The sequence below is a fragment of the Eschrichtius robustus genome, chromosome 18, assembly GCF_028021215.1.
Source record: "Eschrichtius robustus isolate mEscRob2 chromosome 18, mEscRob2.pri, whole genome shotgun sequence".
Taxonomy (NCBI): domain Eukaryota; kingdom Metazoa; phylum Chordata; class Mammalia; order Artiodactyla; family Eschrichtiidae; genus Eschrichtius; species Eschrichtius robustus.
The window spans coordinates 12,194,720-12,218,300 of NC_090841.1; the positions used below are offsets into that span (position 1 = coordinate 12,194,720).

At 34.3% G+C, this 23,581-nt stretch overlaps 1 protein-coding gene across 3 annotated transcripts in view; it reads left to right on the forward strand.

The window, feature by feature from the left end:
- NBEA (neurobeachin) overlaps positions 1–23,581 on the forward strand; it is a 607,091-nt gene that overhangs the window by 490,965 nt on the left and 92,545 nt on the right. For all 3 annotated transcript variants that reach the window (XM_068526405.1, XM_068526406.1, XM_068526407.1), the window contains exon 44: positions 12,111–12,223. In XM_068526405.1, coding sequence (XP_068382506.1) covers positions 12,111–12,223 — 113 coding nt within the window. The remainder of the gene's footprint in view (positions 1–12,110; positions 12,224–23,581) is intronic.

Here is a 23,581-nt window from a genome sequence, read left to right on the forward strand (position 1 = left end):
CAAAAATCTTTGGTAATGTGACTTGATGGAATGCATTGTTCGCCTGAGAATTCAAATACAGCATTAGAATAAATATTGAAGCACTCACATTAAATTGCTATCAGAAACTATACAAGCTAGTACCAAGGTTTAGATGCATTTATTGTTGAAGAGGCTTTTTCTTGCTCTCCTTCTGCCATTTCCTTTGCTGACAGCTTTGTCTGACGGTTTATTAGAGTCAACAAACCATTGCCAGAGAGTGTCTGGAAATAATAATGGGAAAATGTAATTTCACTACTTTGTCATTCTCAGCAGTAGCAGATAGACAGGAGAATAACAACAGGATTCCGCCTAGTACAGATGTCACCTGGATTATGGCATGATTGGGTTACAGCATTTTTTTTTTTCTTAAAATCTTCAAATGAAAATATAAAATCAGATTACATTTCTAAATGATGAGTAACTGCCATCAACCTCGGCGGTACCATGCTTGTAAATTAAGAGAAGGTAGTGGCTTTGTTTTTCTGCTAAATCAGTGGTTGTCAGTGGCTGAACCTGTCTATGAGATTTAAGTACCTCTTTATTCTTTATTAAATTAATCTCCAAAGCCCTTATTCATGTTGAATTACAAAGAGTTTACTTCTGTAAATCAGGCTCTACAAAAACTTTTTACAATCGGATGAATTTAAAACTACATAAATGCATATGCTTACCTATGATCATTGTTCTTTTATGAATGAATGCTCAGAACTATGAATTGAGAGCCCTGTTCTCTGAATCATTGCTTAAAAGGATAACTGTAATATTCCTCTTTTTAATCTATCATATATGTGTGAATATGGATGCTATGGCATATATTAAATATGGATGACATAGATGTGTATTACATAGATAAGAGAACTTGATGTGTCAACAAAAAGGGATAAAAAAGTTGTTTGAAATGGTTTTGCATTTTAATCACTTAATACATGTTGTAATGTTAATTCCTTTGCTAATAGGATGCTAGAGCTACAACCAAAGAACTGTTTTATTACATATATTAATTTTATTATATATTTTATACACACATCTCCATTATATACATATATCTTCATGACATACTTCATATATATTCACATATCAGTGTATACAACGTATATATCTTAAAGAAACCTATTTACTTCCTCGAAGATAAAGGAAATATGTTATACTATTTAATTAACACATTTACATATAGAGATAGAATGAACTTAAACATCTGAAATGTAAAGAACCTTTTCATTAGCATATTTAGGTGAACAGCACGATGTAGCATAAGCTTCATTACCAAGGTGAAGGGGATAGAATCTCAGATCTGCCAACTCTGTGTCCTAGAGCATAGGTGGAATTTCAAGTTTTAACTCTATCTTGGACTTTAAATCTTTCAGTAGCCATGTTTGATATCTGTTTCCATCTGTCTTTTTTTTTTAAATTAAGTAATTAATTAATTTATTTATTTATTTATTTAATTTTGGCTGTGTTGGGTCTTTGTTTCTGCGCGGGCTTTCTCTAGTTGCGGCGAGCAGGAGCTACTCTTCATTGCGGTGTGCAGGCTTCTCATTGCGGTGCCTTCTCTTTGCTGTGGAACACGGGCTCTACGCACGCGGGCTTCAGTAATTGTGGCACGCGGGCTCAGTAGTTGTGGCTCACAGGCTCTAGAGCACAGGCTCAGTAGTTGTGGCACACAGGCTTAGTTGCTCTGCAGCATGTGGGATCTTCCTGGACCAGGGCTCAAACCCATGTCCCTTGCGTTGGCAGGCGGATTCTTAACCACTGCGCCACCAGGGAAGTCTCTCCATCTGTTTTAATAACTGATATGTTTGGTCTTATATCATCTTGTATTATACTATTGCTTTCAATATTTTCTTGCCTTTCACATTGTTTTGTTTTTCTTTGGCCATATAAATAAATTTTGCCTACCTTTTTAGTGGTTTAGAACATAGGCTTTTTGCTATTCATTCTCCTAGAGAATTAATATTGATATGTTTAATTTTTAAAAAAATCCTCTAAAATATATTTCTCTTCCTTTTGAACTCAAAAATGAGTCAACATTTTAAACCACTCCTATGCAAAATAAGAACTTTAACTCAATTTACTTCTCATTCATTGCTTATCTTTGTCAATACAATTTACTACCAGAATCCATATTATTATGAAACACTTATTTTTTGGAGTCCATATACTTTTGCATATTAGGAAGGATTTCAACTCTATTAAAATTTTCTTCTCTTTAATACAGTATATTGTTTTCAGCTACATGGATCTTTACCTGATTTTTCAGGATAATATTCTCTTTTCATTCTTCTGCAGTATTCTTCCATATTCCCTCTGTTAGGTTTTTCTATTATCTATCTTGAAGGATCTATCAAGACTCATTGTCTACCATATGTCATAGATGAGCACATGATTTTTTTTTCCTTGACTGTGCTACCCCTTTGGAGCTTTCGGAGTTAACACTGGAAGACAGGGTGATGTACCTCATTTGTAGTTCAGTTTCCAGTGGAGCTGGTATTCTTACTAAAAGGTTCTGCTACTCTAAGATGGGATTCTCTCTGTCTGTCCTCTGGATGGAGTGTTATCTAGTTCACTGTGTTAAAGGATTCTTCTAGTCTCCATCTCTTCTCACTGCCTTTTACTCATGTCAGCCACATTTCCCACAATGTGGTATACTTCCACCTATAACCACCACCCACTTCATGCCTGCTGCTTTCTGGGAGTTTGTTTCTCTATCTCTAGAAAGATTGCAGTCTGATAGAGATAACATCATGATCCCTTCTAAAAGCTGCCCCTGAGCAGTATAGACATGGCTTTTTTTCTGTTTGAGACAGTTTTTGGATTTCTGAGCCAGAACATGCAGATTGTAAGGGGAATTTGACTGTCTTCCTATCTTCTTTTGAGTACTTGGGGTCTGCTTTATTTGGTGACATAAAAAATGTATAGACCACTGGGTTTTTTCTTTTAAGAATTTATTGGGCATTTTCTTTACAATGATTATAACTAAACATTAAAGTCTGTCTGTTGTAGACAATGCGATAAAAAGAAGTATAAGGTAGGAACTAGGAACTCAGAGCGCGTATAACTAGATGGGTGAATGAAATATACATGAGAGCATTTTAAGGCAGCTGATGGTAAGTGCTGAATAAGTGCTATAAATAGTGAATGCTGCAAGAGCTAAGCAGAGTACAGAAATTTTATGAATGTGTTTGGGGAGAAGAAAAAGAGCAGAGCTTTACAAATTTCTCCCAGTTGAATATGTGTTATGTGTTCAGTGGACGGGAGTATCATATCTTGGCTGCAGCAGAGAATAATAGGAGATACTACTGGAGCTATAGGTAAGAGCCAGACTGTAAGGAGCCTGAATCCAGGAGTCAGTATAGTTCTGTAGTAGAAGGCAATGCAGTATGGAATTTCAGGACAATTAAACTGCTAGTTATATATGGCATGAATCAGAAATAAAATACCTTAAAGTTAGGGAGAGCTGTTAGGAGAGCCTTACAGGACTCTAGATATGAAATCAACTTGTTCATCATTTTAATAAATAGTTACTGAACACTTTACTATGTGCCACACACTCTATTTCACACTGACACTTAAGAGGAAAGCAAAGTATGGTTTTTGCCTTTGAAGGGGTCATAGTATAGTCAGGAAAACAGACATGTACACCAGCAACTCCAGCAAAAAGCCGTAATTATTATAATGAGAAAATATACAAAGCTATTTGAAGGCTTAGGTCCAGAAGGCATTACATTTACAGGAAAAGCTTCGTATAGTCTTTTCATAGGCTTCTCACAGGCAACATTTAAGTTGAAAATTGAAATGTGAGTAAAAATTCACTAGAAAGTAAGCAGAAGCCACTCCAAGGGAAAAAAAAAAATGTGGAGTCAAAAATTGGATTAGAGTAGTGACAACAGGTATGGCAAAGAAAAAAAGTAAGTAAATGATCGAATGCACGATGTCATTATATAAAAAGTAGAAATCACTGTAATATGCTCTAGTTTAGTGGTTGACAAAGCGTGGTCCCCTGACTGGCAGTATTAGTATTGCCTGTGGACTTGAAGGTGCAAATTCTCAGACCCCTCAAACCTGCTGAATCAGAATCTCTGAGTTGGGCCCAGCTCTCTGCGTTTTAGTGAGCCTTCTATGTGGTTCTCATGCACAGTTTGAGTATCATTGCTCTAGCCATTTAAGATCTAATTATCAGAACAAGATTTGCATAAGAAAACATCTAGAACATATAAGAAGGCATGTGATTAAGTGTCATTAACTGTAGTGAAAGTTTAGAGAAGTGAAAGGTTAGTATGAGATAGTCTAATCAAGGGAGGCCTCATAGAAAAGATGGGCTTTAAATGAACTCTAAGAATTTTGTCATACGTAGATGATTATCCAGACAAAATGAACCTTCATACAGAAGTAGAATGACAAATTGGAAAAAGTTATGAATATAAATACCCTGAGGTACTCTCCCTGAATATATATATCCCTGCTAATTCTTCCTTTGCCATCATCCTGAAGTTCTAAGTAGGGGTGCCAGTTTATACTGAGCACCAGCATTAAAGATATGGGTGATGGTATTATAGAGAAGCTTCACCAAAGCCACAATTGAGTACTTATTTAGGAAGCAGTTAGAATTGTCTATTTTCCTGATTTGTGGAGAATATTATATATCCATTCATATCCATTTATCTCCTCTTAATGGAACACTTTTCAGAGTTCTCGAAAGAAAGGACTCTGAAGGTTCCTAGAATAAAGGGAACTATAAAGATGTTAAATTGTACCAATACCACTTTTACTAACATGGGTACCACTAAATGATCATGTTGTTTCGTAGCACAGTTTTAGGGATACAGTTATTGTTCAATAAATACTTATAAGTCAATTGATTGAAATTTTAGATTTATCATTTCTTGAGAGAATGTTAGTGTTCTTATTGACAAATTATATTTAATTTCCTGGGTAATCCAAAGGCAATAAATGGTTGGCTTATATCTTATCATAGTCTTCTTTAAACATTTCTTTAATTATTCTTAATATCAAGATTCAGGAAAAAATTTTTTATTATTTGTTTAGTTTTATCATTTCTTTTTGATACAGTTCTTTAATATTAATATCAACATTCAGGAAAAAATGGCAAATAATGGTTAATGTTTACTGAGCAGTTTACAGTGTTGCAAATATGGTTCTAAGGGTTTTATGTGTATTTACTCATTTAATCCTAACAATAACCCCAGAGTTCTTATCCCCATTTCACCAATGAGGAAATGAGGTGCAGAGAAGTAAATAACTCGCCCAAGTCACAGAGCTAATAAGTGAAGAAGTCAGGATTCTAATGTAGGTAGTTTGGTTGTAGAGCTTCACTCACTTACTATACCATACTGCCTCAGGATATCATGGCACCATTCAATTTCACCTCCAATCATTGGCCTTAATCTGTAACTACTTTTAAGACTGAAACAATTAATGATTTTTAGACAATTATTTTAATTTATATTTCATCAAAAGAACTTTTGAAGTTTATTGACCATCATGACTTTTGTCCACAGGCATATTCTAGTACTAGATCTGGGCCTGGAATTATCATCTCTAATGTAGACCCTAGTACTGTGTTCAGCTAGGTCTCAGATCCAGAGAAAGAGTCTGAGACAGAGATTTGCTTGCAGGAAGTTTATTGGAGAGTGTCCTTAGGATCAACATCTGTGAGCGGAGTGAAGAAAGTAGAAGCGGGCAGAAGGAGAAATTGAACCCCAGAGTAATTGCAGCAAAGGCCTCAGCAGATCCCACAGGGAACCAGGAGCTAGGCTAACCCTTCAGAGGTGTCTTGCCCTGAGGCAAGGCGGCCAGGCCTTCATTACCTCCACTTTGCAGTCATTGGATGCAGATTCCTGGAAAGGAGACACGACCTTGCGTGAAAGAGCTTTCTTCTGATCATGGCAACTCCTGGAGAATCCTGGAGAAGGCCACCAGCCACGACATGGGTGACACAACCACCATCCCCCCATCCAGGATAGAGTGGTTCTCAGAATCACCTGGAGGGCTTGCTGAAACCAGCAGGTTCTGATTCAGTAGGTTTAGGGTGGGCCTCAAGAATTTGCATTTCTAACAAGTACCTAGGTGATGCTGATGCCACTGGTCCAAGGTTTGCACTTTGAGAACCACCTCCTCACACATATATTCTTAAAAGATTTACCTTACGATAATTGTCTTAATCTCCTGTAGCATTCACATCTTCTATAGCGCTGTCTATGCCACCCATGTTGGCACTTAGGATAATGCATCCTTAGATTTTATGTCTGTATCTCTTCTTTCCAGTAAGATTATGAGGTCAAAGTTTTGCTCTATAAATGCTCATCAAATTGAACTGACTTAATATTTACGCTCTGTGTTTGCATGATTTTATGATCTATTATGTGAATTCACTAGAATTGCTGGATGAGGAATTCTTTAAATTTCCCGGATTAAAGAGAAGAGTTATAGAATAGCATCTGATTGACAAGATGAAGCAACCCTTTCTGGCTTCTGGTTTCTGGTTTTTAAAAATATAGGTCAGTGTGACTTAATAAATTCACATTTCCAATAAAAATATTCTAGTAACTCTCTTACCCTCTCAGATTTACCTTTTTTCTCCAAAATATTCTTTTAACATGAAATGTGAAATACATTTTATGACCCATTTCTTGTTCTCCATTTCTTGAGTCTCTCATACTTGGCCAATTTGTCTTTTCTCCTTTTTAAATGCTTTTAAAAATAAGACTCTCTATAAAGCATACAGCAGCAGTGTCCTAGTATTAATACAATACAGTATGTAGATTTTTAGACCCTCCTGTGACATACATAAATGCATATAAATAAACACATTTTCCTGTATGTGTGTAAGTTTTGTAAAGATACTTCACATAGTAAAAGAAGCTTGTCAAATATTCAGAAAACCTACTGTTTTGAAACGACACCTAAAGGCCCATAAATGTATTCATGGCCTTTCTTTTGTTATATTTATATATTTAATAAATACTCATTATAGAAAATTGGAAATATAGAAAAGTGTAATTTAAAATTTTAATTATTTAATTTTGTTTACTAAAAACGTGATTTGTATTTATTTGGGTTCTGGGTGAGTGGAGTGTTGTTATGTAGAAATGTGAAATTCTATTTCAGAGTGTAATGCTTAGAATCCCTATTAAAAATAATCTCAATAGATAATGGGAATATTTTTAAAATTTGTTTGTTTATTTTTGGCTACGTTGGGTCTTCGCTGCTGTGCGCGGGCTTTCTCTGGTTGTGGCGGGCGGGGGCTGCTCTTCGTTGCGGTGCGCGGGCGTTTCATTGTGGTGGCTTCTCTTGTTGTGGAGCGGGGGCTCTGGGCGCGTGGGCTTCAGTAGTTGTGGCACACAGGCTTGGTTGCTCCGCGGCGTGTGGGATCTTCCCAGACCAGGGCTTGAAGGCCTGTCGCCTGCATTGGCAGGCGGATTCTTAACCGCTGCGCCACCTGGGAAGTCCCGTGGAATATTCTATTGAATATTCTCATAGTTGGTTCACTTGAAATTACCCTGAACCTACAGTAAAATATAAAAAATTTCAAACTAAATACGAGTATGGCTTGGATTCAGTTAAGAAGATAAGAAAGCATATGGGTGAAATATTTGTCATTTTTAATATATATGAGAAAGATGTAGAAGAATGAAGACTAGGGAACCACTTTACCTTCAATAATAAATATTATTACCTTCTATTAAAAAAAAATTTAATTACTTGAAGACTAGCCATAAATATCATAATTAACATTTTGGTGATTTTTCTGTTTTTTTCTTTTTCTCTGTGTGGTAATCTTTGGGAATCTGCTACACATACAGGTTCACATTCTTCTTTTTCCATCTCATTAAATAGTATTTGAAATCATGATCTTATAAACTGCATGAAAGTCTAGCTTAGTACTGTGGTATAATTTATTTAACTATTTTGAAGCAATTGTTTTGTTTTCTTAATTTTTGAAGAACATTAAGTTTTGGAAGATTTTTAGTGATGCATAGAGTTTAACTAAAAATGTGGGTTCAACCTCTAATTCCCAGAGTTGACCTAATTTCCGTTTATTGTGTTCCAAAAGATACAGCCTATGCCTTATTTTATGCCTTATTAGATAATACTATGAACATGATGTTAAAATCTGGCATTCTTACATTAAAAAAAAAAAAAAAATAGCACATTGACTGCTAACATAGCTTCGTGTAAATGATCCCGTTAGATTTGGGAGGTTTTTTAAAAGGTTTTTGAGTTGTTTTTCATATGATCGGCTAATGAATTCAGCACAGCTTCCTCAACCCCAACCTTTTTCTCCTGTTTAGCATTTTCTACTTTTTTACTCTGTGATGTACAAGCCCTCCCTGGTTAATTATGTATATATTTAGCTACTGCATGTGTTGGGCTTATTATTGTCATCTAATTAAATGTAACTTGAACTGCTTGCTTCTAGAAAAATCATTAAAAATTCTTTCCTAATGACCTGGAGATGACAAAATGTCTGTAAAGTGCGAAGAAGCAGACAAGCACAGGAACATCGCTCTTAAAGAGTGCTAATCCAGATGCTGCAATCATCTAATTAAACAATATTTTGCTGTCATTAACATTTTCACCAAGGAATTGCAGTTATAATTTCTTTGTCAGCTGTCTCTAGATCACTTTACCTTCAAAACTAAAGTGCCATATAAAAACATTAAATTGGATGGTTTAATTAAAAGTTTTTTTTTTTTAAATGAAGAAACATCTAGTGTTTCTGAAATCTCATTTACTGTGCTTCACTTTTATTGTTTGAGTAGCTTAGTGTCATAGGCTTGTGATAGTTAATATTAATCTTCCAAGGTAAGTCCTTAGAAGCATAGTTAGTAAAAAAAATTCTGCACTTATTACTGCTAGAAAAGGAAATAACAGCACAAGGTTATTTACTAAATTTCAATTATCCTAAAAAAATTAATAAATAAATACCTAGATGTGCCAGAACTTAACAGATATTATTTTGGAAACATTTCACTTTTTTGGTTAATTCAGTACACAACAGGGTTTTTTTTTTTCATTTCACAAAGGTGTTCGGTAAAATAATTAAAGTAATAATGCTAATTCATGGCTAAAACTTATAAATGCAAAATCCCAGGGTACCAACTTCATCCATGTGAATTTTAAATACATTGTGAATTTTTAATTCAAATCAAAAATAATATATTAACTGTCCATGTTGCAAAGCTTTTATGTGGAAAGTTTTATATAAAAAGGTTTTAATGTAACTGTCAGAACATCTGTTTATATAGTTTATTGTATTTGTTAGATTTAAAACGTGCTATAAAGCTTTAGTAATTTAAAACTTACTAAATTTTTCTAAGCATTTATTTTTAAAGAATCTTCCAAAGATTATTAAAAGTGAATTAACAAAAAATGCAGGATAGATTAATTACCATGAGCTGTGACTGTAGACAGCAATCAATTTGTGTGTGTGTGTGTGTGTGTGTGTGTGTGTGTGTGTGTGTGTGTGTATGTTAAAGATACCTTCTTTTCTTTGTATTTTTTCCAAAAATAGCATTATATCTTTTCTTTAATTAGAAAATCATTCCTAGTGAAAGGCTAGTGTCTTCAAGTATAGTCTCTATTTTTATGCTGTTTGTACTTATATGATACATTTAAGTACTGAGTTAATGTAAATTGGCTTTTTATTTATTTTAGTTTGACAGTTTTTCCTTAAGTTATGAAATGTCATCAGAAAATTTAAAAACAGTTATTATGTCTAATTTTCAGCTATTGATTTACATAAGTAATAGAAAATATGTTACATAAATAACATCAAATTATTCTCTTAAAATACACATATATTGGAAGACCTCTTTTTCATTAAAATCTATAGATTTTTAAGTAGAATGGTAACCCAGAAAATGGCAGAGCACTAAATATGCCACGGGCCTACTTACAATCCCTGAAATAGCTCTGCCCAGCCAGTCTAGGCTCTCTGTATATATACATGCATAGAAAAAACACTGAGAGTAATCAAGTGTCCTAGGTTAACATAAACATGAACTCTCAGTAATAAATTTAAAATTTTAGAATTTTACACTGTGCATTTTACAGTGATACTGCTTTAGCAGTCTATTTTCATATACGAAAGACTGTAGTTAAAAGGTTCCAAATTCTTGTTTATTCTCATCACTATTTTTCATCACAGTAGACTTATAAAGCAGGTGCATTCATCGGCCACAGATATTTCCTTCTGGTGGTTTAACGTGCACATTCACAGGCCGCTCTCTCATGTGTACTTCTGTGCCTTTGCATAGGCCTCTTCCTCCAACAAGACTATCCTGCAATTTTCCTTTTTTAGTTAGCTTATGGTTTGTTCATCTTTTAAAATTTGGCTCATTTTATCGCATTTTTATCACACGTGTTCGTTCTTTCAACAAATATCTATCGGACAAACAAAATATGCCAATATACAGAGGCTTTTTTTTTTTTTTTTTTTAAACTCAGACCCTACATTCTGGAGTTTATGGACTAGTGGAGAGGCAGACAAGTATTAGCTATAACACATCTGCAACAGTGCTGTGGCAGAGAACAAAGAGGAAGCCCTAACCTTACTCTCACCTTGCTCCAGGAAATGCAGAGTGGAAGCAACATTCTGCTTTCTATCAATTGCCTACATTTATAATATACACCCACATTAGTTTACATATTTAAAACAATAAGTAATTGTGTTGTAAAATGCAGAGATTCATATAAGAAACAGATAAAATAGTCACCGAATAAAATGTTTACTGAATGAATTAATTAATTTGATTTCATGCTTATAATAGTTAGCAGATTTAGTTCTTCCTCAGATTATGGGGGGTTTTTTGTTTGTTTTTTTTTTATTTCACAGTCACAGTTACCAGTTGCTACAAGAGGTAGGTATCATTTAATTTCAGTTCTTGATGACGAATAAGATAATGTATGCATATCTGTGCTACTGTTATGCTAACGTGGTGTGCAACAAGGAGCACAAGATGAAATCATATCACTAATATCAGGGAAATTGCTATTTTGTATGGATTTGAATGGAAATTTAGAAAGTCCTGTGATCAGTTCATAATGCATTTTTACAAAAAACAGTCTTGTCCAACGGAAGTTTTCTTTGGACCCTGTTTCTTTAATACTTCTCCTCTTAATTTCACCTGATCATACGTTATTCAGTGTCAGTTTATCAGGGTAAGCCAGCCCTGTGCTCTCCCTAAGCTTTGCCGCGGTCCCTTGGGCTTCAGTGTCCTACCTAAAATGCTTAAGTCATTCTGTCAAAAACTAACGAAAACCAACAAACAAAATTCAGCCTGACCTTCAGCAGCTCTCCACTAAAGTGAAACAACATAATACGAAAAGAAAATTCATGAACTTAAGGGAGTGAAAAAAATGTGCATAACATCTGCCTCGGTGCTTTTTCGTACTGGCTTCAGAGTACTTCTGTTAACTTGCAAATTCTCTACATTCATTCTTAATAGAAGCACAATGTAGTATGCTGTATACTGGCAATAGAATTCTGGATATATACTCGTTATAGTAGAACACATTCACATAATCTGCAAGTGTGCAGACCAGCAGGTGACCTCCTCCATGATCACTTTCAGGGACCCCAGCTTATGAGGCTCTGCTTCCAGGGTGGCAATAGCATCTTCATCATAGTCAGCAGAAGAGAGATGGAGCATGGAGCACCCATGCAACAAGTTGCAGAGGACCAAGCCTGAAAGTAGCAGATACCATCTCTGCTCACATTCTGTAGATTAGAACCAAGTCTCACAGCCATGGCTACTAATAAGGGAGCCTGAGAAATGTGGTCTAGCCCAGGAAGAAGAGAAATTGATTATGACGAACAGCTAGCAATCACTACCACAAGTCACATTATAAAAAAGTAATTCTAGTTACTCACTTCTTAATTATTATTGAGTGAGTTCACTTGAAACGCATTGTTATAAGTGCTTTTGATTGAATAAAGACATAGTTCGATAAACAAAAGAGTTACTTTTCTTCTGCAATGCAATAGTTGCCTCATCTATTAGAAGCACAGGAACACTTTCATAAGCAATTAGTGTATACAGATTTTCATTTATCTTTTTCTTTACTAGGACGGACATATAATGATCTGAACCAATACCCCGTGTTTCCGTGGGTATTAACAAACTATGACTCAGAAGAATTGGATTTGACTCTTCCAGGAAACTTCAGGGATCTATCAAAGGTAACTTTTAAATATATAGAAGTCAGTTTTCTTCGTAAGGCTGTATTCTAAAAGCATTTCTACCAGAGTATATATGTTCAATTAATGTTTGTAAGAAAGTAAACCTGGATGTCTTCTCTTTTTTGTAGTCAGCATCTAAATTTCATCAATGCTTACCATAGGAATTAAGCTACAAGAAGATAAACCAGTACTAGTATGGCAAAATGAAATGGATATTTGAGAAGGAACATATGTAAGGAGAGGTTGTTCTGATATCCTAGGTTTTAAAGGTCAAGGCGAGGAACTTGAAATTAGTACAAAATCTGGCCAGTAATTTCTGTGGTATATTTCTTAGGTGATAAGACATGTTATCTTGACCATAATACATACACACATACTGTAGGGGAGCTTGATACTGAAAAGAAAGTAGGGCACAATAATTTATCAAGGGTCTGTTAAGATAAAAGAGCGAAGATTTGGCCCAAAAATGGCAAGAAAAAAATACACAATGGGTGATAAGGATAAGAAGCAAATTTTTGGTTAGTTCGCCTCATTTATTGAGAAGAAACTTAAGTGGGATACTAAACTCTTTGAAATTCAGTGAAGAACTAGATGCTAAGGCCCAAAAGCTTTTCTCTAGCCTCAGCTAATATCAGAGCCAAGCCCTAAAGTTTATATCAATACTTTAGCCATATTAAGCCTCAGGCCATTCACTCTGAATTTCATTCCCTTTTCTATTCTACTTAGTTGTCTGGTTTAGCATACCACAGCAGCGTTAAAGGCATATAGGCATATGCGTATACATTTGGTTTTGGTTGGGGGAGAGTTGAGGAGCTCATGAACAAGGGTAGCGTAAGTCCTGCAAGGCAGGGAAGCATGAAATGCAAGCAATTTAAAATTAATCCCACAAATGGTTTTTAACTCAGCACACCTTCTCTTGCCTTTTTTCTTGCCTTTGAAAACTAGACCCACCTAAGTTGAAGTTCTCTATGCCACTGCTTACTAGCTGTGTGACCAGAAGCCACTCTCTTTTAGCCTCAATCTCCCCATTTGTAATACGAGAATAATACTGTCCTACCTCATACAGTTGTGAAGATCAAATGACATGTGCATTTAAAGAATGTAACATAGTACTTGGAACATAGAAGCACTTCATGAATATGAGCTATTATTACACGTGGAATATTTCTTAGCCTGTTTTTGAAACCTGTATACTAATTTTTGCATATTCTTCTCTGTCATTCACTCTCTATTTCTTATATTTTATGTGACTGCCTTATCAAACTTGCTAGCTCATTGCTAATTTTAGCTATGCTATTATAATTACTCAAGGGACCTAAGGAATCAATTAGCCAACATCTTACTGAGAGTCACACAGCTGGTTAAAAAAAAAAAAAAATGATAGCAATTGAATTTCAATATGGTTGCAAATATAGTAATTGTTCCAGTGAACAATTATTTGAACTGAACAAAAATCTTTAAACATTTACTAGGTGCAAATAAGTATTCAGCCTTAGGTAGATATAAGCACTGTAATTCATAAGGCTTGCCCTCTGGAAGCAAAATTAAATAAGATTAAAATTATTCTTATTTTATATAAGAATATAATTATTAAAATTATAAAATTAAAAATTAAATAAGATAAGATCATTTTCTGCAAAAATTAAATAAGAATGTACTATATTTATAGAGAACTACATGAAAGGCAATAAATAGCAGTTAGGAATAAGAACTCTGGAGCTAGACTGCCTGGGTTTAGATCCTAATTCTGCCACTTACTCGGTTTGGGGCCTTAGACAACTATTTCATTTCTCTTTGCCTTAGTTTCCTCACCTGTATAATGGGGACAATAATAGTAGGGTTGTTGTGAGGATTTGATGAGTTAATAAGTATAAAAAACTTAGAAGAGTACCTAGCATATCAGCATTAGCTATGAATATAAATATAATGCAGTAAATCATCAATATATGCCATATACTTTGAATTGCGTTTCAAATTTTAAATAACGATGATAAATATATGCTGCTATATCTGTAATGGAATTAGAATGGTATGCATTTTTTACATGAATTGCTAAGGTTGAGGTGTAATCTTTGAGTGTAAAAAAAAACCAAACTAACTTATCAATATGAAGGTGAAAACTGTTAAACTAGTTCTTTAACAAAATCTTATCTACATGTGTTTTATTTAACATTAATTCAATAGGTACTATCTATTAGACACTACTATATATATATATATATATATATATATATATATACACACACACACACAATAACATGTATAGTGTAGATTCTCAGGTAGCATGATACGTACTCTTAAAACCTCATAAGCTAACTACCACTGTAGCTATTTTAGATTATTTGTAGAACAGGGAAGAAGGTCCTTTTTCTTTGAAATCAACTGGGATATCGTGGTGAAAGGAAGCTTACAGACCAAAGTTCCCTTCTTTCTTCCATTTATGTGTTCATTCTTTCAGTCATACATTCAGTCAACAAATATTTATCACACACTTGCTGTTGTATGTCAAGCACTGTACTAGGTGGAAGAGTGTACAGGAGTTAATAAAACAAACATATTTGAGCCATCTTGGAAAAAGTCCAGTCCAGAGCTGAGATGAAAACTCAGATAGTTACCAGAAATCTGGGAGGCCTACATTATGACAGTAGGATATAGTGGGGACTGTAGCAGATTGGAAAATGCAAGCTCAAGTACACTAAGACATTTGGACTCAAATATTCTTGAAACACTAACCCAACCAAAGAAAATATGGCCTTCATTATGATTAATATAGATTATATAAGGCATATGGTAAAATATTTGCTAGTAATTATAGATTTTTAGTTTATTCATGTAGAAAAAATGAGGTAAATTAAATGAGGAAGTCACTGTTTCTAAAGTAACTAGAATATGTAAACATTCTTCAGGTTTTTAAAGCTGATCTATTTAATCTGTATGCCTTTTGGCAGAACTTTTCCCTTTCTGACCCACATGTGCTCTCCTAATTTTATTTAGTGTTAGATAAATAGAAGAGGTAAACAGACAGCCTAAATAAATTAGGCAATGTGAATACTAACTGTGCTTTTGCAAACATAGAGTCCTTCATGTTGTGAACATTTGAACCCATGGTACTCTAAAGATAGATAGCTTTTCTTCCAATTCTGCTATGTTCCATGCTTTAGCAATTTGTTCTTTATTTTCTGTCAGAATAACATGATAGGAAAATGGTAGCAAATTAAAGCCTCTTGATGTGTTAATAAATTACTCTTGCATTGTTCCCATGCTTCATTGAATTTCTTAATAGGAACTTCTTACAAATGGGCTAGAAACCCGAGACTGTCCTGATAAAAATCATTAATAAACAAGTTTTTAATGTATGAAAATAGATCATATTATATGCCTAATGGGAATAATGACATTTGAAATATAATAACTGGAAAGAAAAACTGCTAATAATGCAATATTATTATAGAGAAGAGATGACCATTGAGAAGCACATGAAATTCTTGTAGTTATAACCAGCACTACAAATGAAATTTTTAATGGAGAGTTTGGTAATCTTCAGAAACTCAAGGAAGATTTGGAATATTTTAATGATATTATTAACCAGAAACATTCTAAAAGATCTCCAATAACAAAAGAAGTTTTTCCCAAACAGAGATTAGGACCCAAGTAATAATTCCTATCAGTGAGTAATTCTAGAATTTGTCTTAGTAAACAACATTTGGAGCCCCAAATAATTTTTATATTCTTTACTGCATAAAAGTTAAGAAATGTACAATCCTAAACAAATTGAAATTTTCTTCTCTTTCTTTATACCTCTGCATTAAATTGGCTTTATGAATTCTAGTTATATCAGGACTTTTGAATGAATATTTCAGACAACCCAGCTTGAGCAATTGGCTTGAACAATAAATCAGTATCATTGGTTCTCACAGCTAAAAAATTCAGAGGAAGGTTTAGTTTTCAGTCAGATTTATTTCCGGTGATGCAGATAATGCCACCAAGCAGAGTTCTTTCCATTGTTCTTCTCTGCCTTCCCATCTGTGGACTTCATACTCAGCCTCTTCTAGATGGCCTCCAGTAGCTCCAAGCAATCCCCTTTTAGGAGCAAAATGGCCGCAACAGTTCCAGACCTCACATCATACTATCCAAAGAAAGAGAGAGCATCTTACCAAGTAGCTCACGTGGAAGACAAAAGAAACTTTCCTTTGCCAGAAATCCCGGAAAATGTCTTCTCATGCACTAGGCTAAGAGTTGACCGGAAGAAATTTGGATTCCTGTTTCCAAAAGAAAGGGGGCTTAGTTGGTGAGCAACAAACAACTCACTATTATAAAGTGTCAAATATACTGTATCTGAAAGTTTCTTCTTTATAGTTTCTATAATCTAGACAATAGCAAATAAATTACAGGTTTGTGTACACATAGCTACTATGTAAAAGGAACTTTGCAAGGTGCTAAGAGGACTTTAAAGTAGAGTCCTTACCCTCAAGGAATGTTCATTGGTTATAATCGGAAAAAAACCAATAGGCAGTAGGTTGCTTATTACATATATATAATTATAATATATGACATTCAATGGAGTCAGAGATAAATTTACCATAATAAATTAAGCTAATCAGGCTTAAACTTCAAAGCCCCTCAAGTTTCAGGGGCTTCTTTTTATCCCTTGCCCCTAATTTTATGTTCATAGTCTTATGCTCATTTTCTTAAAGAACCCCTCTCCTACGAATTGCTTGTCTCATAAAACCCAGATCCACCCTCAGTGCAAAGGAAGGAGCTGTCTCTTGAGGAACCCTGGATGCTTCACTGAAGCAAATGAGAGGGGTACATAAGGGTTTTAAACATCTAGCTACTCCTGGATCTATTTCTTCCCATATCTGATCTAGGTCCGTAATTCAACTGTTACATGCATTTCTTACGTACTTCCCCAAAACGTTCTGACAATACTGACAAAGCAATGGCTTTCTATTTCATTTTAAGCAGCATCTAATACTTGACAAAAGCATGTTGGAAAAATTAGTAGCAATATTTTTATAGTATTATGCAGATAAGAACAAAAAATGAGAAACAAAGTAAATAAAGATAATGTCTCTGCCCCAGACCTACTTTCCCCAGGACTTTGATGCCATGGCCAGGATGGCGATATGAGCTGGAGATGGCTTTCTTGCTCTTCACAAAGTCCCTGCTACAGTCAGGGCTACAGCAAGCACTCCGCTCTCAGTTACAGAGGAAGGTGAATCCTGGAGGTTTCTGTTCTCTGTATTGGATGCTGGGAAAGGTTAATCCTAGAATTATCAGACCTTTTCAGTTTTCCTTTATGTGTATCAGTATTAAAATTGAGAGGGAAAGAAAGGAGAGGTAGTAAACAGAACATGAAAAGAATGTCAGCTCTGTTCAAATGTAGCTCTCTCACCTGCTGTACAGACTTAGGCATGTTTCCTAAGCTCTCTGAACTTCTGTTTCCTCTTCTTTAAATTGAACACAATAGTATTTACAAAATAAAGTGGTTGTGCCTAATGTAGGTAAGGCACCTAGTATAATGTCCAACACACAGTGGCATTCAGTGACTGGGGGCTACGAAACAAAGTTCCGTAATTGTCAGTTGACAGTTCACCATCTTTGGTGTGATTGAAAAAACTCTAGTGAAAAAGATCAATTTAATTTTGTTTTAATAAAATTAAAAGCAACAACTTTTAATAAAATATAAAATATTTTTCATGCAATAAATAATTGCTTTTTCATCTCTTTAAATTACCAAGTTACCAAAATCTTAAACATCAAATTACTGAAGTTAAATTAAACATTTATTGAAACTGGAGATGAAATATTTATTTAGATGAATATTTATTTAGATGAAATTTATTTAGATGAAATATTTATTTAGATGAAATATTTTATTATATTTATAACATTCTTACTCCTTCCTTCGCCCATTTAACTGAACAGTTGAAGAGCACAGGAGAAATGAAACTTCCTTATCAGTAAAATTTATTAGACCCCTCATTTGATTAGACATCACAAGTTCAAGTTTTATTCATTACATGTACAGGTTAGAGGTCATATGTATTGTTTGACATGCTGGACAGCTAATGAAACAATCTGTCATTGACTTATCTTTTCAGTACTCAACCACCAGTGGGTGTAGAGATTTTTCCCCCAATTTATGCAGGTTTTCCTCATGGAGATGTGATTTTGTGGTGAAATCTATCTTAAAACATGATATATGCTACTGCTTCAGTTATTTACATACGCTCATATGAACTTTACTCTGAAATTACAGTGGTTACGTGACTTTGACATGAAGCACAGCCCCTTGCTCATTAAAGTGTAAATGGAATTTTCCTATTTCCCAGTCATGCCCTCTGATAAGTGAAATAGTTTCATCACAAAGCCAAGTCTTACTAATATTGACATGAGCGTAGGACATCACACACACACACCCATTCACTGAGTGGAAAAAATATGTTTTGTTAACACAGGAGTTGTTTGACTGACAGATGATGATAAGCATAACCATTTTCCCAAATTATTATGCCACTTTAAAAAAGGAAGTGATAATGCCTTGAGGCTTGGAAATGTGATAATGCAAATGGATGCACTGAAGTGTGAATACTCTCAACTGTCCACCCTTGATACTGCCAAACGCCTACATACCACGTAGAAAAGGGTTTACCTCAACTCGGCAATGTGATGCAAGTTTCTACAGTCATTTTACCTTTCTTTCTCTTCATAAATTAACAATATCTAAAATGAAATTAGTTTTATTTGCTTTAGTATATAATTTACCTAACGCTTTAGTTTTAACAACAAAACGTGAAGAACGGGCAAAACTACTAAGTGTATTGGTAGCTGACTCTGATGATATAAAACTTATTAGAAGACAAAAATGTGAATGTGTAAATTTAATTATATACCATCTGCCAAAAAACCTACTTCCAAATATGAAATTTTTTCTAACTATATGTTGAAGGTCGCCTTAATGTAGAACCCAACTTGAAAATCGTTTTTGTTAGGCTGGCTTCTATTGCAATGCTGAAGGATAAGTGCTATTTTAAGACAAGGTATGAATTGGCAAAATCTGGATACTGTTTTAAACTCATGGAATAATCCAAGCTGAGGGCATAATTTGCAAGGGGGGATATGCAAAAGGGCACCAATTTCAAAATTGGATTTATTTAAATTAATAATTTTATTCATTCACTTATTCTTTCATTACACAAGCATTTATTGCACAGCTACTCTGTGCCAGTCACTGGAGACAAAAAGACAGTAAGAACTGGCCCATACCCTGAAGAGTTTACAGTCATTTTTAGTTTACTATAGAAAGGAAAAGGGAGCCTGCCCTGTACGCTTTTGTTTTACCTGCCACGTGTCACATCTAGAATATAGCATCATTGCGGCAAAATTAGACCAAAGTCAGTTTCCTTTAACCTTGCTTCCCAGATGAAGCAGAATATTCAGCAGTGATGATCTTGAAACTAATTTATAGGCTTATCATTATCCTACTACTTAACACTTAGAAAGCTTTTAGAACTGACAAATGAAGATTTAAGATACTTTATTTTATTTATACCTCCATTGTTTTTATGTAAAAATGGTTACTTTTCACTAAGATATTTAAAACTGATTTTCTTAGGAATTTTTCTGGGATAATGATAACAATAATAGCCAACATTTGACATGTATTATTACATGCGAGGCATCGTGTTAAACATTGTACATAGATTTTCTCATTTTATCCCCACAACCCTATGATGAATTGCACTAGTTACATAGGTTCTATTTCCTTTCATTTCTTACCTATTATTTCTCTACAATCGTTAGGTAGAATATACTTCTTTTTTAAAAAAACCTAGTGATTAAGTTATCTCCTAGATGCCCTCCACCTTTCCTAAACACCCTACACTAAGGACAGTCATGTCAGATATGAGCAGAGGCAACAGAAATGCATGGAGTGAGCCACTCTACCTCTCCAGAGGTTTTGGTTCTATGTGGAACTGACATACCTACTAACGTGCCCATAAATTTTGCTAATCAAAATGCAACTTTGGCTGAAAGTTTGTCTTTCTTCATAGTATAATTAATTGTGTTTATTCATCCTATGAAAAAGTATTAAAAGAAATACACTCAATTATAGCCAACAAAGTATAATTCCTACACTTCCTTTTATTAATACTTCATTACTTCAGGCTCCATTTCTTAAGAATGTATGTGGAAACTGTGTTGTGATTAGCTGAAGTTCACCTGATGATGAAAGGCCATGTTAAGCAAATTAACAGTGTGCATAAAATTGCAAAGGGGAGATTTAATCTATTTAAGAGAACAAAATTTTCACACATTTTACAGACATAAATTTCCAAATTAAAAGGATTCTTATCAATAAGAACAACCTAAAACATAAGTACCAGATGTTTTAAAATTTGAATTTGAAAGATTTTTCTTTGTTTTTACATTCAATTTTTATCTTATTTTGACTTTTTATTATAAAATTTTTCAAAAGAAAAGTACCAACAATAATTAATACCCACTTACCCAGTGCCTAGATATTACAATTATTAACATTTTAGCTTTTTTTTGTTGTTTTACTGAAGTGCTTTAAGGTGAATTAAAGATATCATACTTTATCCCTAAATCCTTTAGTATGAAAAATACATTTTCCTACATTACCAGAATACCATCATCACAGCTAACAAAACTTATGGTAATTCCCTAATATTATGTAACACTGTGCCCATAATCAGGTTTTCCCAGTTGCCTACCATATGTCTTTAAAAAATTGGTTTGTTCAAGCCAGGATTCAGTCAAGGACCACACAGTACATTTTTTTTGAAATAAGCAATTTATTTTTTCTTGTCCTTTTTTAAATTGACGTATAGTTGATATACAATATTATATTAGTTGCAGATGTACAAATCGTGATTCAAAATTTTTATAGATTAATTCCATTTAAAGTTATTATAAAATACTGCTATATTCTCTGTGCTGTACAATATATCCTTGTAGTTTATTTATTTTATACCTCTTGATCCCCTACTCCTATTTTGTTCCTCCCCCCTTCCCTCTCCTTACTGGTAACCACTAATTTGTTCTTTATATCTATAAGTCTGCTTCTGTTGTGTTATATTCATTTGTTTTATTTTTTAGATTCCACGTATAAGTGATATTATACAGTATTTGCCTTTTTCTGTCTGACTTATTTCACTAAGCATAATACCCTCCAGGTTCATCCATGTTGTTGCAAATGGTGAAATTTTCATTCTTTTTATGGCTGAGTAGTATTTTATTGCGTGTGTGTGTGTGTGTGTGTATATATATATATATGTGTGATATATGTGTATATATGTGTATGTATATATGTGTGTATATAGACATATATATGTGATATATATATATGTGTGTGTATATATATGTGATAGATATGTGTATGTATATGTGTGTATATATATATGCGATATATATGTATATATGTGTATGTATATATGTGAGTGTATATATATACACATATATATATATATGTGTGTGTGTATATATATATATATATATATATATATATATATATATCTCACATCCTGTTTATCCATTCATCTCTTGATGGACCACTTATGTTGCTTTCATATCTTGGCTATTATAAATAGTGCTCCTATGAACATTGGGGTACATGTATCTTTTTGAATTAGTGTTTTTGTTTTCTTCAAATTCTACCCAGAAGTAGAATTGCTAGATCATATGTTAGTTCTATTTTTAGTTTTTTGAGGAACCTCCATACTGTTCTCCATAGTGGCTGCACCAATTTACATTCCCACCAACAGTGCACAAGGGTTCCCTTTTCTCCACATCCTCACCAACAATTACTATGTGTGTGGTCTTTTTGATGATAGCCATTCTGATAGCTGTGGGTAGTATCTCACTGTGGTTTTTTTCTTTTTTTAAATTAATTAATTATTTATTTATATATTTTTGGCTACTTTGGGTCTTTGTTGCTGCCCGCAGGCTTTCTCTAGCTGCGGTAAGCGGGGGCTTAGTTGCAGTGTGCGGGCTTCTCATTGCGGTGGCTTCTCTTGTTGTGGAGCATGGGCTCTAGGTGCGCGGGCTTCAGTAGTTGTGGCACGTGGGCTTCAGTAGTTGTGGCACACGGGCTCCAGTAGTTGCAGCTCGCAGGCTCAGTAGTTGTGGTGCACGGGCTTATGTGCTCCGCGGTATGTGGGATCTTCCCAGACCAGGGCTCGAACCCATGTCCCCTACGTTGGCAGGTGGATTCTTAACCACTGCGCCACCGGGGAAGTCCCTCATTTTGGTTTTGATTCATATTTCTCTGATGATTAACGACGTTGAGCGTCTTTTCATGTGCCTGTTGGCCATCTGTGTTTTTTGGAAAAAATCTCTATTCAGGTCTTTTGCCTGTTTTTTAATTGGGTTATTTGTTTTAATATTGAATTGTATGAGCTTTTTGTATACATTGGGTATTAACCCCTCGGTCATATCATTTGCAAATATTTTCTGCCATTCCGTAGGTTATCTTTTCATTTTGTCAATGGTTTCCTTTGCTGTATAGGTCCCATGACCACATAGTATGTTTGATTCTTATGTCTCTTAACTGTCTTTTAGGTTAGAATAGTTCCTAACCACTACCCTTTTTTTTTCATGATAGTGACTTATTAAAGAAACCATGCCAGCTCTCCTGTAGAATATCTCATCTTCTGCATTTGTCTTTTTTACCTCATGTTGTCATTTAACTTATTTTAAATGTCTGATATATGGCAATTCAAATATCAGTGAAGATTGATAACAGGAATTTATATTTGGAAATATATGATATTTATTGTTTGCTAGCTAAAATATAAAGTTACCATAACTTATTAAAATTTATGAAAGTTAAAATGTTCACATTTGAAAGATATTCCTGGGTCATATAATTTAAAAAGCCATCTAAAATTCTATACACGGGATAAACCAAATAGTAAAAAAAGGTGATGGAAAACTAAAGATTTCCACTATTCTCGCTCCCCAGAGGCAACTGTTATTATAGTTTCACGTATATTCTGCAAAAATTTTTCTCTGAATATTTAAGCAAAAATATATTACATATATACTCTATAGGATTTTTAGAGAAGCATTGATAATGCTCAATGATGCTGGGTTTGCAACTGGCTTTTTTCAATCCTAGTACTAGTCATGATAATTTAATATTATCTCTAATCCATTCTCCACAGAACCGTTGGAGGTACCTTTGTAAAGCCTAACTCAAATCTTGTTTCTCTCCTGCTTAAAACCATTCAGTGACTTTCCACTGCACTTACCATAAAATACGTTTCATCACTCTGGTCTACAAGGCCTCTACCCACTTTCTCGCCTCATCTCATAAACTCTTCCTCTCGT